Source organism: Scyliorhinus canicula, chromosome 4 (assembly GCF_902713615.1).
Source record: "Scyliorhinus canicula chromosome 4, sScyCan1.1, whole genome shotgun sequence".
NCBI classification, from domain to species: Eukaryota; Metazoa; Chordata; class Chondrichthyes; order Carcharhiniformes; family Scyliorhinidae; genus Scyliorhinus; species Scyliorhinus canicula.
Window position 1 is genome coordinate 222,616,926 of NC_052149.1, and position 16,104 is coordinate 222,633,029.

Sequence of the window (16,104 nt, forward strand, 5' to 3'; positions counted from 1 at the left end):
ATACAGTGCAGAAGGAGGCCATTCGGCCCATCGCGTCGGCGCCGACCCACTTAAGCCCTCACTTCCACCCTAACCCAATAACCCCATCTAACCTTTTTGGTCACTAACGGCAATTTATCATGGCAAATCCATCTAACCTGCACGTCTTTGGACTGTGGGAGGAAACCGGAGCACCCGGAGGAAACCCACGCAGACACGGGGAGAATGTGCAGACTCCGCACAGACAGTGACCCAGCGGGGAATCGAAACTGGAACCCTGGCGCTGTGAAGCCACAGTGCTAACCACTTGTGCTACCGTGCTGCCCTAGTTACTAATTATTCTTTAACTCATAACATTTTGCTCACTCCTCTTTGAATTCTGCTGAACCATACCTTGGTCTGTGTTCTCTTAACATAAGGTGTCTTAAGAGTTCTTTCTGTCCCAATTCCCTGGTTATCTGGACTGTAACTTGTACTTTAGGGAGTCTCCCTCTTTGCAGCTCACTTTCCTGTTCAGTCTAATCCAGGATTAGGAGACGCTCATTGCCCCAACTGCCCTGGATTTAAATTATTCTGATACTATGCCCTCTGGTCCTAGGCTCTCCCATTTACCCTGCCAGGCCTCTTTAAGAATCCTCAATGAGGCCACCTCTTATCCCTCTAAATTTCAATGAGTAGAGTCCCAATCAGTTTAACCATTGCTGATAAAACAATTCCTCCATAGGGGGAAGGGGGTGGGCCATCCCAGTGAACTTTCTGGGAACCACAATTATCTAGCAATTCATTGGGTGGCTGGTAGCTGTGCTGTTGCAGGACACAGATCAGCTCTATCCCAGGAGAGGGGAGCCTTGCAGGCCTGGGTTTCTGGTTGCTAGGATACCACACACGGCAGGAGGGGGAAGGGATTATAATCTCGCGATATTATATTTTACCCCGAGAAGCCAGCGAGGGGCGGGGCCTCGGCGCTGTCCATCAAACTGCGCCTGATCACGTGGCGGCGTGACTGCCGGCGTTGTGCTGACATTTCGTAATATTCGGTCATATTTACCGACCACGTAACCATGTTAACGCGTCTCCCACATGCACGCCAATTTTTTCGGTAGTTAGGAAAATTGCGTTTGTTCTGTTGGTCGCGAGGCCTGCCGTCAGCGCGGGGCCGTCCCGCCTTCTACTGCCCACCCGTCCAATGGAGAAGCAGCGCCGCCAGTCAGACGCATTGTGATTGGACGGTAGCGCTGCCTATCAAATAGTGGCTGTCTGCACGACGTTTTCAGGTTTGATTGAGCAGTGCGGTATCCTCCTCCCTCCCTCCCCCACCAGCCCGGGCTTCGCCCGCAACTCAAACGTTTGCCGTTCGGGTAGTGTCTATTTTTTTCCCCCAGTGGAAAAGAATATTGTCTATTCCACAAACCCCCGCGTTTCACCTTTTTCTTTGTAAATGGGAGTGGGGAAAGGAAACCGAAATTTGGACTGATCGATTGCTCGTCTCTTCCCAGGCCGTTGGGTGCAACCTAACTTAGCTGGTGGCCGTCTGACGCGCCCCGCCTCCCCCTCCTTCCGATTGGAGCGTCTTCCGGAGGGCCGCTCGCTGACTGGCCGGCCGAGCTGTCAATCGGTTCGGCGGCAGGGTCGGTTGCGCGGTGCGGCGCGGCCTGGGCTTCGCTCGGGTTTGTTGTCATGTTGCTTGTGGACTTTTACTGAGGGCCTGACAATTCTGATGGTGCACCAGGGACTGGGCCAGACACCACAGGAAGATGATCATAGAGAACCTGGACGCTTTCAGATCTTGGTTGTCAAGGGCGCTGGACCCGATGTGAGTAGTATCCTGCCCTTTTCGGGTGCACCGGGCGCTTTTTGGGGCTTTCTTTAAGTGATTTTATTGGGGGAGAGGGCGGGACTTTTCACTTTTCGGGCCCTCGGGCTGCCACATGAGCCAGGCTTGCAAGGCCACACGCTGAGATTCTGCTCTTGTCACCCCCGTTAAGATGAGGCTCAACAATTTAATCCATCAGGCAGACTTTGTTTTTTTTCTTTGAATGTGTTAACTCTTTGGAAACACGTACTCTTCGTTACTTTTACGAATCTGAACTTACCAACCTTGTATTTCGGGGTTTCATCTTCTTTTAAAACGATAGCAGAAGGACCCACATCGATTTCGTACTCTACTTGTGGCGAGTGAAGCGAGAAATTTAGCAAACAGTAAATTTAATTTGAAGTGCAAGATGTATTGATTATTATGTTTTATTTTCTTTCTAAAACTCTTAGCACGCTATTGGAGTATTTCCTTTAAGTGCAAGGTGTTCTCGATGTCATTATCACATTCGGTGTGAGAGAAAATTAAAAGTTGCGTTTTTTGACGAACAAAAATTAATTCCTTTTCAAACTGTTAGTTAAAAAGAAAAGGAATATCTTCTATAGTTGATTAACCAGTAATATATGACCAGTAATATTTTATATCCGTCAATGTCGACATTGCCAATTTTAATAACCATTATAAATATAAATACTAGGGGTTTTTCACAGTAACTTCATTGCAATGTAAGCCTACTTTTGACAATAAATATTATTTTAATTTAAATATTCTGGTCAGGTATTGGGTGGAATGTGAGTCCCTGCAACAATATCATGCATTTATGTAACTAGTGGCACAAAAACAGATTTGGTCATTTATCTTACTGCTGTTTGTGGGCGATTGATGTCCCCGATTGTCTGCTATGTCTCCAGTGTTCAAAAGTAACCAATTGGCTGTGAAGAGTTTGGGACATTCTGAAGTTGTAAAAATACTATGCAAATGAAAGTTCTTGCTCTTTGTTTACTTCGTCCTTTTTAATATAAAATGAAAAATTCCAAGGTGCTTGAAGGAGTTTTATCGTGTTGGCCTACAGGAAGCTTTCAGAGCATTTGTCACACTTCAAAATGTCCAAATATATAACCTGAAAAGTAGTCAGTTTGTAATTTTGTTTCTACCTTGGTGATGGGAAACATTTGGAAAGATTTATTGTGCAGAAGGAGGACTTTTGGCTCATCACCTGCTTGCTGGCGAAAAAACATAAACCAATTTAATCCCACCTTTCAGCTCTTGGTCCATAGCAGCTCAAGTGCATTTCCAACTTTTTTAAATGTGAAGAGTGTTTCTATCTCTACCACCCTTCCAGGCAATGCCCTCTAGACTGCCCCCACCTTGTGGATGAAAAATGCCTCCTGAGTTCCTCACTAATCCTTCTAGTAATAATTTAAAACCATGCCCTCGAGTTATTTACCTAACCAGGCCCTTCTTTAAGAATTGTATATATCTCAAGTAAATCATCCCTCTGCTGCAAAGAAAAAAAAAACAGAAATACCTTCTAATCTGCAAATTCACCTCACCCAAGAGCTGTTAAATTCTGATTGATCACAGGCTGTATTTGCTTACAGTAACTAGACTCTTTAGTGTTAAAGTTAAGAGGGCATCTTGAACTCATCCACCAGAATAAGGGAATCATTATATTTTTTGTAAACTGATATAATGCTCATATCACAAAACAGCATATCATCAAACTTAGTGTGAATCATGCCTCTGAAGATTCACGTGTATGTTAAAGTATTTTTAATTCCATGAGAAGCTTATAATTATGTGTGTTTGCTGCATCATACTTGAATTTCACTCAGCTGGCTGTGATTGTGGTAAGGTACCATGCTTTTATGTTTTGATATTTTGTTGCCATTGTCTGAAGTTGACTTTGAAGTTCGGTTTGGACAGTGGGTGGATACATTTCCAATTGTGGAAGGTGTTGGAGCAGCAAAGTAAAAGACCAATGGGAGTTGTAAAATTGGAACTGGACATTTTGAAGGTGGGACAGGAAACACACAAAGCAGATTAGAATCTTCGTGAATTATCACTTTCATGAAATTGTTAATTCTCCATTTATTGCAACTTATAGTGCTTCTTCATATTTTTCTGCAAATAGCTTTCCACAGCATTTTGTTGGAAGAATGTTATTTATTGGAAAGAGTAACACTGCTGCTGAGACCATTAAGAAAAGTAGTAGGGGCAGCACGGTGGCGCAGTGGTTAGCATTGCTGCCTACGGCGCTGAGGACCCGGGTTCGAATCCCGGCCCTGGGTCACTGTCCGTGTGGAATTTGCACATTCTCCCCGTGTCTGCGTGGGTTTCACCCCCACAACCCAAAGATGTGCAGGATAGGTAGATTGGCCACTCTAAATTGCCCCTTAATTGGAAAAATTAATTGGGTATTCTAAATTTAAAAAAAAGAAAAGTAGTATACACTATTATTCGAGACAAACAATTCACTTCATCTTGTGCAAGCCACAATTTCAACCCTTTCACTTCCTTTTCATAGGACCATGTTCGGAGTTTTCAAAAAAGTAATCTTGTTATGGTAAAATCTGGCCCATAAAATCATCTGTCAATATGGAATTTATGATCCATGAATCTGTGATCTCTGAATACTGATGTGTTCTGTACTTAGACCCAATGAGTATGTTAAAGCCATTTTCAGCCCAAAATTTACTAAGTCAAGATTTATTTCTCAAAATAATGTTTGTTGTCAAGCTCAAGGTGTTATATAAACAAAAAATGCTGGAAATAACTGTCTGTGGAGAGAGAAGCAGGGTTAATGTTACAGGTTAATAAGCCATCAGTCAAGATCAATATGGTGGTGGGTAATTGTTGGAAGCAATTATTAAGGATGAAATATTTGAACATTTGGAAAGCAGGGACAGGATTGGTCCAAGTCAGCCTGGATTCACTAAAGAGAAATCATGCTTGACAAATACTGTGGAATTTTTTGAGGATGTGACCAGCAGAGTGGACAATGGTGAGCCACTGGATATTGTGTATCTGGACTTTCAAATGGCTTTTGACAAGGTCCCACACACAGATTAGTGAGCAAAATTAAAGCTCATGATATTGGGGGTAATGTATTGACGTGGATAGAGAAATGATTGACCGCGAAGCAGCGAGTGGGAATAAGCAGGTTCTTTTCAGAGTGGCAAGCAGTGACTAGTGGGGTACAACTTTGACAAAGGGTCATCTGGACTTGAAATGTTAGCTCTTTTCTGTCCCTACAGATGCTGCCAGACCTGCTGAGATTTTCAAGCATCTTTTTGGTTTCAGATTCCAGCATCCGCAGTCATTTGCTTTTGTTTTTTACTAGTGGGGTACCGCAGGGTGGAGCCCTAGCTGTTCACAATATACATAAATGATTTGGACGAAGGAATTGTGCGCAATAACTCCAAATTTTCAGACGATATTAATCTGGGTGGCAGTGTATGCTGTGAGCGGCACAGCACAGTGGTTACCACTGTTGCTTTACAGCGCCAGGGACCCAGGTTTGATAACCCGGCTTGATCACTGTCTATGCGGAGTCTGCATGTTCTCCCCGTGTCTGCGTGGGTTTCCTCCGGGTGCTCCGGTTTCCTCCCACAAATCCCGAAAGACATGCTTGCTAAGTGAATTGGATATTCTGAATTCTCCCTCGGTGTACCCGAACAGGTGCTGGAATGTGGAGACGAGGGTATTTTCACGGTAATTTCATTGCAGTGTTAATGTAAGCCTACATGTGACACTAATAAAGATTATTATTATTGAGAACAAGGGCAGCACGCTGGCGCAGTGGTAGCATTGCAGTCTCATGGCGCCGAGGTCCCAGGTTCGATCCCGGCTCTGGGTCACTGTCCGTGTGGAGTTTGCACATTCTCCCCGTGTTTGCCTGGGTTTCACCCCCACAACCCAAAGATGTGCAAGGTAGGTGGATTGAACACACTAAATTGCCCCTTGGAAAAAATGAATTGGGTACTCTAAATTTCTATATAAAAACAAATTTTTGAGGAGAATACAAAGAAGCTGCAGGGTGACTTCGACAGGCTGGCTGAGTGGGAAAATACTTGGTAAATGCAATACAGTGTGGGTAAATGTGAGGTTATCCACTTGGGTGGCAAAAACAGGAAGTCATTATTATTTGAATGTTGTCAGTTTAGGAAAAGGGGAAGTGCAACGAGACCTGGGTGTCATGGTGGAACAGTCGCTGAAGGTACAGCAGGCGGTGAGGAAAGCTAATGTCATGCTGGCCTTCATAGTGAGAGGATTTGAGTACAGGAGTAGGTGTGTTTTGCTGCAGTTGGTGAGGCCACACCATGAGTATTTGCAGTTTTGGTTTCCTCGTTTGAGGAAAGACATTCTTGCTGTTGAGGGTGTCCAGCGAAGGTTTACCAGACTAATTCCTGGGATGGCAGGACTGACATATGAAGAAAGACTGGATCGACTGGACTTGTACTCACTGGAGTTTAGAAGAATGAGAGGGGATTTCACCAAAACATATAAAATCCTGATGGGACTGGACAGGCTAGATGCGGGAAGAATGTTTCCGATATTGGGGATATCCAGAACTAGTGGGTCACAGCCTCAGACTAAGGGTAAGCCATCCAGGACTGAGATGAGGAACAACTTCTCACAGAGAGTTATGAACTTGTGGAATAACTACCACAGAAAGCTGTTGGAGCCAGATCGTTGGATATGTTCAAGAGGGAGCTGGACATAGTCTTTTGCAGCTAAAGGGCCAAGGGGTGTGGAGAGAAAGCGGGAGTGGGGTACTGAATTTGCATGATCAGCCATGATATTGAACGGTGGTGCAGGCTCGAAGGGCCGAATAGCCTATTCGTGCACCTATTTTCTATGTAGGGGGGGAAGAGATGTGCATTTATGTTGGATCTTTCACAACTTTAGACCATCCCAAAATGCTTTACAGACAATTACGTACTTTTGAAATCTAGTCACTGTTGTAATGTAGGAAATGTGGCAGCTAATTTGTGTACAGCAAAGTTCCAAAGTGATAATATCCAGAGAATCTATTTTGTATGTGTTGATTGAAGAATAATTATTGGCCAGGGAACTGGGGATAATTTCCCTATTTTTTTGTTTTAAAGGTTTCCTGGGATCTTTTACATCTTTCGCCTTGAAAAAGCAAATGGGGTCTTGGTTTGGTGTGTTATCCAAAAGACAGAACCTCTGCCAGCGCAAAGCTCTTTTTGTGTTGCACTGGAATGTCAGCCGAGATTTGTGGGTGAAAGTCCCTGGAGTAGGCTGGGACCAATGACCACCTGACTGTCGAGCAAGTGTGCTGCAAACTGAGCCACAGCTGACCCCAATAATCAGTATTCCTGGATAGCAATCTGGAATGGGGATCATGCTGGTTGTTTTTACATCTCCCCTTTACCTGATGCCCACCCCTCCAATCTCTGGAATGATGAGGCTAACTGTTTGGGTAAACTACTGCCCTAACTGAGATTGTCTGATCCATTGTGCATTTCAGATGGAACTGCATTGTTTGGTAAGCCATGAGGAGATCCTCTTCTTAGCATCTAATAATGGTACAGGATAAGCAATCCAAAGGTGAAGGGTTCAAATCCCATTTTGTTAATCCATAAAAGAATTTGTGGTTTAGCACCAACTGTGAAAATTAAGTAGATTATGGGCTATTTTAAAATTGCGCAAAGAAAATATTGATTTCATAGGAGGGGTACCTTCCTTTGGCCACTAAATATGTTGAACAGATGAAAGCATTTAAACAAAAATGTCCGAGGGATTGCAACTTTTGACATCAAAAATTCTATGATTTTTCGCGGTAACCTTTTTAAAGTAAAAGGTATTTGTGATAGCGCAGTTTATAAATGTGCACTTTTTGTACTGAGCTATATGAACCAGCTGAAGTTTGATCATTATTTTTGGCGAACACAAGGAAATGATGATCATGCCATGGTTGACTGCAATTGATGTGTAGCTTGTGAAAATCCTGTGATTGCTATTCAGTCTCCCCCACTGCAAAGTGCATGTTTGGATAAATTAGATGAGGGCATCAGTGGATACCTGCTGCCTATATTGGTGAACAGCCAGCTGACATTCTGTTTTGGCTTAGACACAAAGGATGGAGAAGTTGGTGAAGCACAGTGCAGTTGCCGATACATGTCGGACAGCACTTGTACCAGGGAATGGAGAAGAATATTTATAACTTTTACATGGTAAATTGTATTTAGAAACATTTCTTGCAGGCTAGAATATTGAATTTTTTGTCTCCTGTGTTTGCTTTATCACATTGTAATTAGATCTATGTACCACCTAAACAACCACTGACTTGGTGGCCTTATCATTTGACTCATCTTGAAAATGTCTAAACTAACATTGCAAACCAAATGTTTGGTAATTCAGTTCAGCAAGATTTCCTCAATTGTTTTGTGTGTGCAAATAATCAGTTGCTCTCCTGAGTGTATTTTTATGAGCCATAGGTGTTTCATTTTATCTTCAAAAGTATAAAGTCTTGCTACAACCGTACAGGGCATTGGTGGGACCACACCTAGAGTACTACGTACAGTTTAGGCCTCCTTAATTAAGCGGGTTATACTGTGCTTGCATTGGAGGTGGTTCACTAGGTTCATTCTTGGGATGAACGGGTTGTCTTGCAAGGAAAGGTTGAGCACCTTCGTTCTGTACTCTTTGGAGTTTAGAAGAATTAAAGTTGATCTTTTTGAAACATTAATAAGTCTTGCAACGCCAGGTTAAAGTCCAACAGGTTTGTTTCGAATCACTAGCTTTCGGAGCACAGTTCTATCATCAGGTGGTGTTGTAAGACCTTTTACTGTGCCCACCCCAGTCCAACGCCAGCGTCGCCACATTATTGAAACATGAAAGATTTTGATGTTTCACCTCATAGAGGATTCGAGAACGCAGTTCCCCATTTAAGGAGAGCAAGATGACTTTCTTCTGAGGGTCATTAGTCCTTGGAAGGTTTGTTCCCCAGAAAGCAGTGGATTGCATTTATTCAAGGCTGGGTTGACATATTTTAGTTCTACAAGGGAGTCGAGGATTATGAGGAGCTGCCAGGAAAGTGGAGTTGAAGCCATGATCCGATCAGCCAGAATGTTATTGAATGGGTTGAGCAGGTTCCAGGAGCAGAGTGAAATCTCCTGCCCCTATTTCTTGCATTATGTTTAATGCTTTTGTTATATTGTAATGCAAAATTTGATGAAATTATAGGATTATGACAATGCATTGGTTCTTTGCTGGGCTATTGAGCTAGAAGTTTGGATGGTAACCTAGAAGCTTGGACTAATAATCTCAAGAATGTCAGTTTGAATCCATTGCACCGTGAGAATTTGAAATTGGCTTCAGAAAAGCAAATCTGGAAATAAGCTCATGTAGAAGTGTCCATGAAGATGCTGGATTGTTGTAAAATGCAAATGGTTTGCTTGGTGTACCTGTGTAAGCAGAGGAAACTCTTTTTATGATAAGCAAAACACTGCAGATGCTGGAATCTGAAACCAGAACAGAATTTACATTAGATGCTGGAAAAATTCAGCAGGGCTGGCAGCATCTGTATGAGTCAAAAGGACTCAAAACGATAACTCTGCTTTATCTGCTTACAGATGCTGCCAGACCTGCTGCGTTTTCCCAGCAGCCTCTTGTTGCAGAAGCCTCTGTGACGTGGTCTAGTGTGCACCCAATTGTATTGGACCACTTATAGCAACTCCAAACGAAATCTAGTCACCACCTACACATTGATATGAGGGATGGACAATAAATGTCAGTGATGTGCACTGTAGTGGAAATTGATTTAGGTAAAGCTGCCATGAGCTTCAAGATGTACAGAATGATTTTTTGAAATCACATCACCGAAGGAGATCTCTTAACGCATTGTGCTTGTTTTGGCTCTGGTAGAGCTACCCAATTTTCCCAGTGCCCTGTTAATGTTTCTTCACACATTTATCCAATTAGAACATAGAACAGTACAGCACAGAACAGGCCCTTCAGCCCTCAATGTTGTGCCGAGCCATGATCACCCTACTCAAACCCACGTATCCACCCTATACCCGTAACCCAACAACATCCCCCTTAACCTTACTTTTATTAGGACACTACGGGCAATTTAGCATGGCCAATCCACCCAACCCGCACATCTTTGGACTGTGGGAGGAAACCGGAGCACCCGGAGGAAATCCACGCACACAGGGGGAGGACGTGCAGACTCCACACAGACAGTGACCCAGCCGGGAATCGAACCTGGGACCCTGGAGCTGTGAAGCATTTATGCTAACCACCATGCTACCCTGCTGCCCCCAAATTGTTTTATAAATTGGATTTAATCTTATTCCACCACCCTTTAAGACAGTGCACTCTTGATTCCAGCAAGTCACTTTTTAAAAAATGTTTTCTTATATTGCCTGCTTTTTCCTTAACCAAAGGACACAGAATTATCAACCTTTCAACCTATTTAATGGAAATGACCATAAAACATAGTAGCAAAAGGGCACTTTTCTTGTTTTTGTTGGCATCGCTCCAGTTAATCCTACAGAACTGAATACAGGTACGGAACAGTCCCAAACGAAGTTGCTTCATTGAGGGAAAGATAGTAAACTGAAGGAAAAACATAATCATTAACGCCTTTCAGGCATATTTTATAGAATGCTTGAATAGTTGGTGATTGAAACCTAAATATTTTGTTGCTGCGCTGAACGGTTTGCAATGGTCATGCTGACTGCAATGTTACATTCAACCTTGATTTTATGTGGGGTGGCAGTAGGAGTTCTGCTTCAGTACTGAATCTTGCTCCCGCAATTATTTTTTTATTTGGAAGTGAAGAAATTGAATTTCTGATTAGTAAGTATATTAGAAGAGGCAGTCAGTCCTTGTTTCATTGCTTATGACCTGTATTCCTATATTCAGTCATTGGGATGGAAACAGACAGCTTTAAAGCACGGTAATTTAAAAGGCATGTCACTCCAGATTACACTTTTGCAACTAATATGGGTCTCTAAACTGCATGCTTGTCGTCTTTTGGAGTTGGAGGAGAATGGTACATAGTATTGGGGGCGTCTGAAGGCGTGGAGCTGTAAAAGGCCAGAACAGAAATCCTTGTAAGTTGATAAAGCAATTGATTCAGCATCTTAACTATTGGCGTATGTCCTATGTTTTTCATGTATGGAATGATCTGCCTGGACTGTATGAGGAACAATACTTTTCACTGCACCTTGGTACACGTGATGAATCCAAAATCCAAATTTTATGTGCATGGAAATGTTTGGAGAGATTGAAATGATAGATATACAGTGTTACCTGTCGAACGATGACACTGTTCCTGGCTTAGGTTGTTTGCCAAAGCTCATGTCGTCTTTGTGACGGAGGGCATAATTGCAGTTGCCAAATAGTGGGGTGTGGGGAAATGTAGCAGAAATTGCACTGTAAAAGTATCTTGCTTGCACCATTAACACATTTACATGTTTAGCAGCACCCTATCACTGTAGCACAGTGGTTAGCACTGTGGCTTCACAGCGCCAGGTCCCAGGTTTGATTCCCGGCTTGGGTCACCGTCTGTGTGGAGTCTGCACGTTCTCACCATGTCTGTGTTGATTTCCTCCCACAACAATTCCCGAAAGACGCGCTGTTAGTTAATTTGGACATTCTGAATTCTCCCTCTGTGTACCTGATCAGGCGTCGGAGTGTGGGGACGAGGGGACTTTTGCAGTAACTTCTTTGCAGTGTTAATGTAAACCTGTGACAATAATACAGATTATTATATTTTTGCTCCATTGGTGAGTGCTGCACTGTACAATGCTTTTCAGTTTGAAAAGATGCATGATATTGGCCTCCTATACTGTAGGGGATTCTGTGATTCTATGATATGATTTTTGTCACAGTTATTCAAACTGGTATGGCTATGACTTCTCACAAGGTTCACTTTTTCTGTGTTTCGGGTATCTCATTTCTTCCGTGCAGCTGAGAAAAGTTCTATTTCATACGTTCCAGACATTCTAATTAGTGTTGCAGTTTTCTCAGGATTCCTATCTTGAAAATTTTCTTAATTAAAAAGTGCAGAGTCACTTTCATACTGAACAAAAATGTCCCCAATTTCGCAGCCATAACTATTTAACTACATGCTGAGCTTCCAACTCTGTATCTTCTCCATCATTACAAAATACCTACTTTCATACAATACTGCAACCGTAGCTCATCAGCTGCTGAAACCCGTGGCCATTCCTTTGCCATAGATACTTATTCTATGCTTTACTTGGCTAATATCTTTTGCAAACTTTAGCTGTTCCAGAATGCTGTTGTGCTTGACCATAACCTTGTTGAACGACATTGGCTCCCAGTCCTTGAAAATGTGGACGTCAATATTCTCACCGTTGTATTTTATATCCCTCTGATATGGCCGCTGTTATATTGGTCTTCACGGACCTGGGAGCTGCTTGAAATAAGTATTGGATCAATTTAAGTATGAAAAGAAGGGTCTTGCAACTATTTTGGGACTCTTCAGCAAAATGGAAAACAATTTGAGCATGTGCTGTGCTGACTTAGTATTTCAGTTATATAATGGGGCTGTATAGGAAGGTCGAGGAGTGAGGTGAGGCTGTGGGAGCGCTGCCACACCCAAGTTTAAAAGTTGTAATTATTGCGAGCTGTTAGAAGTGAAGAAAAGAGCATTTGAGGATCAGGATCTCAAACTCCAGACTAAGGTCGTGGTGTACTGGGCAGCAATAACTCCTTTGCTGCTATGTTCTTAAAAAAATTGGAAAACCTGCAGCAGGTACCTCAAAGCACTGAAGGAACACCATCAGCGGTGGCACGAAAGGCGGTCTAACAGCAGCATCTTCTCCCAAGCCAACTTGTCCAGCATCAAGGCGCTCTATACTCAAAGCAAGCTCTGCTGGATAGAACATGTTGTTCGTATGTCTGACACCAGATTGTGAAGCAACTGCTCCACTTGGAACTCAATTGTGGCAGGTGGCTCCCTGGAGTCCCTTTGGGGACCCCCTTAGAAACCCTTTGGGGATCTCTTCATCACTGATGATGTTTAGCATTCCTGCAGACTCATGGGAGATGCTGGCTTGTGACTGGCAAAACTAAGAAGGTTCATTCGGAAATGCACTGTTGGGAGGGTGCAGAGGCAAAGCTGAGGTGTTGATGGGAGCGCACAAACCTCTGAAGAACCCAAGTGCCACCTGCCTCATATGTGGCAGTCAGCAGATCATGTATTGGGCTCATCAGGCACCCCCTAACTAATTGAACCAAGGTGAAAGCAATCGTCTTCAATCCCGAAAGACTACCTAAGAAGAAGAAAAGGTGCAGTTCTCTCAGTTAAATTAGACTGTAAGATTTATGTCCCATTTCAGAGTGCGTGACAACCTTAAGATTAGAAAAAAAACCTATCTTGAGCTGTGTGTTTGACATCTGTGGCTGATCAGACAAAAGTCTGAGAACACTCATTCAGACTCAAAAACAGCTTCTTCCCTGCTGTTGCCAGACTCTTAAATGACCCCCTTATTGACTGACCTGATTAACACTACACCCCTGCATGCTTCACCCGATGCTGGTGTTTATGTAGTTACATTGTGTACCTTGTGTTGCCCTATTATGTATTTTCTTTTGTTTTTTATTTTTTTTGGCTATGTCACAATGCACTTCTTAATCCTCATTTTGCTGATGTACGTGTTCTAGAATCATAAAATTTACAGTGCAGAAGGAGGCCATTCGGCCCATCGAGTCAACACCGGCCTCTGAAAGATCACCCTATCCCTGTAACCCAGCAACCCCACCAAATATTTTTTGGACACAACAGGGCACCCGGAGAAAACCCACGCAGACACAGGGAGAATGTGCAGACTCTGCATAGACAGTGACCCAAGCAAGGAATCGAACCCGGGCCCCTGGCGTTGTGAGGCAACTGTGTTAACCACTGTGCTACCGTGCTGCCCTGTTTTCTTATGACTCTGCCCTCACTTTTAAAGTAATTGGTTAACCTATGAGTGGTGCACATTTTATTTTCATTCAACGACTGGAGGATTCGGCCTTTTTCCTCCATTCTCAGGGTTAACTTTTCTTTGTCACTATCGAGCTTTTGTAGCTGTTCCATTATAAAGGTTTGGATTTCTGTGTTTATTGACTTTTTCTATCCTTATTTTTCACACTTCTTTTGAAATGAAATGAAAATCGCTTATTGTCACAAGTAGGCTTCAAATGAAGTTACTGTGAAACGCCCCTAGTCGCCACATTCCGGCGCCTGTTTGGGGAGGCTGTTACGGGAGTCGAACCGTGCTGCTGGCCTGCTTGGTCTGCTTTCAAAGCCAGCGATTTAGCCCTGTGCTAAACAGCCCCTGATATGTCAAACGGTAAAGCCATATTTTCTGTCCTTCAATGGCAGATAAGTGCTCCATACTTGTTCAAGTGAAATTCTTATAGTATTTTGAAAAACAAAGATTCTTTTTGTTGAATGCTGTAAATGTAGATGCAAGTGCTGTGTGTGATTCTGAGAGTACTGCATTCAACTTGTCTGAATAAAACCCGCTGTTGCACCATCGGTGATATCCACACTTAGCAGTGGGCCGTCTCCTATGTGAACTGCAAAACAAACCAAAAAATCTCTTGGAATCAAGATATTGATAGAAAAATCCAAAACCCTGTGAAATAAATACCATTTTCCATATAATTAGTATTGCCGGAATTGTCGCTGCTTCTTTATGTTCCTACTGGCATTGGTACGGTTGTGGATTCTTCCTGAGTGTGTGGTTTTCTCCCATTCAACTTTGATCATGAATGAGTAAAATGTGTACATTTGGCTGAGTTTTACTTTTGTATAATTACTGTGTCCACTGTGTAACTGCGCAGCGTTTGATGAACTATTTCAGGATTGTAGCAGTCATCTTCTAAAATTTAAATGATCCGCTTATGTCAGGTTTAATTTGAATAAAGAAATAGTTTGTATAATTTGGTGCACTTCCTTATTTTATAGTGCTTCTAAATTATATTGCAGATATTGGCAGAAAGACAAAGGGTGCAATCTGTCCAAATGGGAATGGAATCCTGTCACAAGCATGGTTAGCTGGGTATTTGAGCACTGAGAAATACACTATTGAACGCCCATTCAGGTAGATAAGGGGATTCAGTGGGGAACGCCCCAATGAGGCCACACAGCCCTGTTTTCTGCACTGAGGTGCTCCGCTTGCCAGAGCTCCTCAGTGCAGAAGGAGATCGGAAATGGCATCCCGATCTGTTGAACTGCCCATCCCCCCACAGGCCATGCTGCACCCATGCAGGGTACCCCTGGGCCCAATCTGCAGTGTGGAAAAAGTGCTGGCTTGGCACAACCAGGGTGCCAACCTGGGCACCTTAGTGCCAGGCTAACACCCAGGTGGCAGTGCCAGGATGCCTGGGTGGCACCAGCAGTGCCAGGGTCCCACCTGCCCAGAGGGCAAGCATCTGGTGGCCTCAGAACCTCTGGGAGACCTCCGATCCTCTGGGAGACATCCATGAGTGCTGTTCCGTCTGGTACCTGTTTGTGGAGACCAGCACTGAATGGCGCTCACCCGAGATCTCCAAGGCAAAGGGGTTGGATTCCATCGCCGTGTGTAGATTGTGGGAGTATTAGAGTATCTGTTTGCAGATTTGCCAAAAGGTGATCGCCTACAATGGGATTCCCATTGTGGCATCCCGGACGAGGTCAGTTGCGATGTGCTGCACTGCCTTTCACGCTTAACATGGTTGCTAGATCGTGCCCGAAGTCCTTTTTATCAATGGCATATGGAAAGGGAAATTGGGAATTCAGAAATTTTCCGAGGAGCACAAACTATGCTCTCTTGTATCCAAGTGAAAGGCACACTATTAATGCATGGATATCCAGAGCGTAAACTATTGTATGGCCAGTTTTATTAAATGTTGCCATTGAGCTCCAACTCTGTCTACTTTAAGGTGGGGAGAAGCCTGTGTTCCATGTTATTTGAAAGGATGCCTTTGAAAGATTTGATATTTTCCCAATATTTTTGGTCACCCAATACACAAGTTAAGCAGATTGGGGTGCATCCTATTGAGTCTGCTCCTGGGCCTTGCGAACACAGCCATCCACAATTTGGGGTTATGGAAGATTTTTCTATTTATTTTATTGAAGTAATAGTTTGCATAAATTTTCTGTTTAGTGGTGTTGTCGGTGTAAAGGGAAGCAGTTGATGATGTTATTGGATCGGACCCATTGCCTTAAACTTGTGTAACAGCCATTCATGCGCACCTTTGTCAGAGGTTTTCTGGAAGCCTTGGTGTTGATCATAGGACTTTGTATTGTCCACGTGAGGTAGGATTTCTTCCAA

General features: G+C 43.3%; 1 protein-coding gene across 6 annotated transcripts in view; it reads left to right on the plus strand.

Moving 5' to 3' along the window:
- The first annotated feature begins 1,107 nt into the window (after positions 1 to 1,107).
- rbm27 (RNA binding motif protein 27) overlaps positions 1,108 to 16,104 on the plus strand; it is a 160,274-nt gene continuing 145,277 nt past the window's right edge. For 5 of the 6 annotated variants that reach the window (XR_005460510.1, XM_038796133.1, XM_038796136.1 and 2 more), the window contains exon 1: positions 1,260 to 1,792. Coding sequence is in view for 4 of the 6 variants with exons in the window: in XM_038796133.1 (XP_038652061.1) it covers positions 1,734 to 1,792 (59 nt within the window). In the remaining 2 variants the exon portion in view is untranslated. The other variant, XM_038796137.1, reaches the window with a different exon arrangement.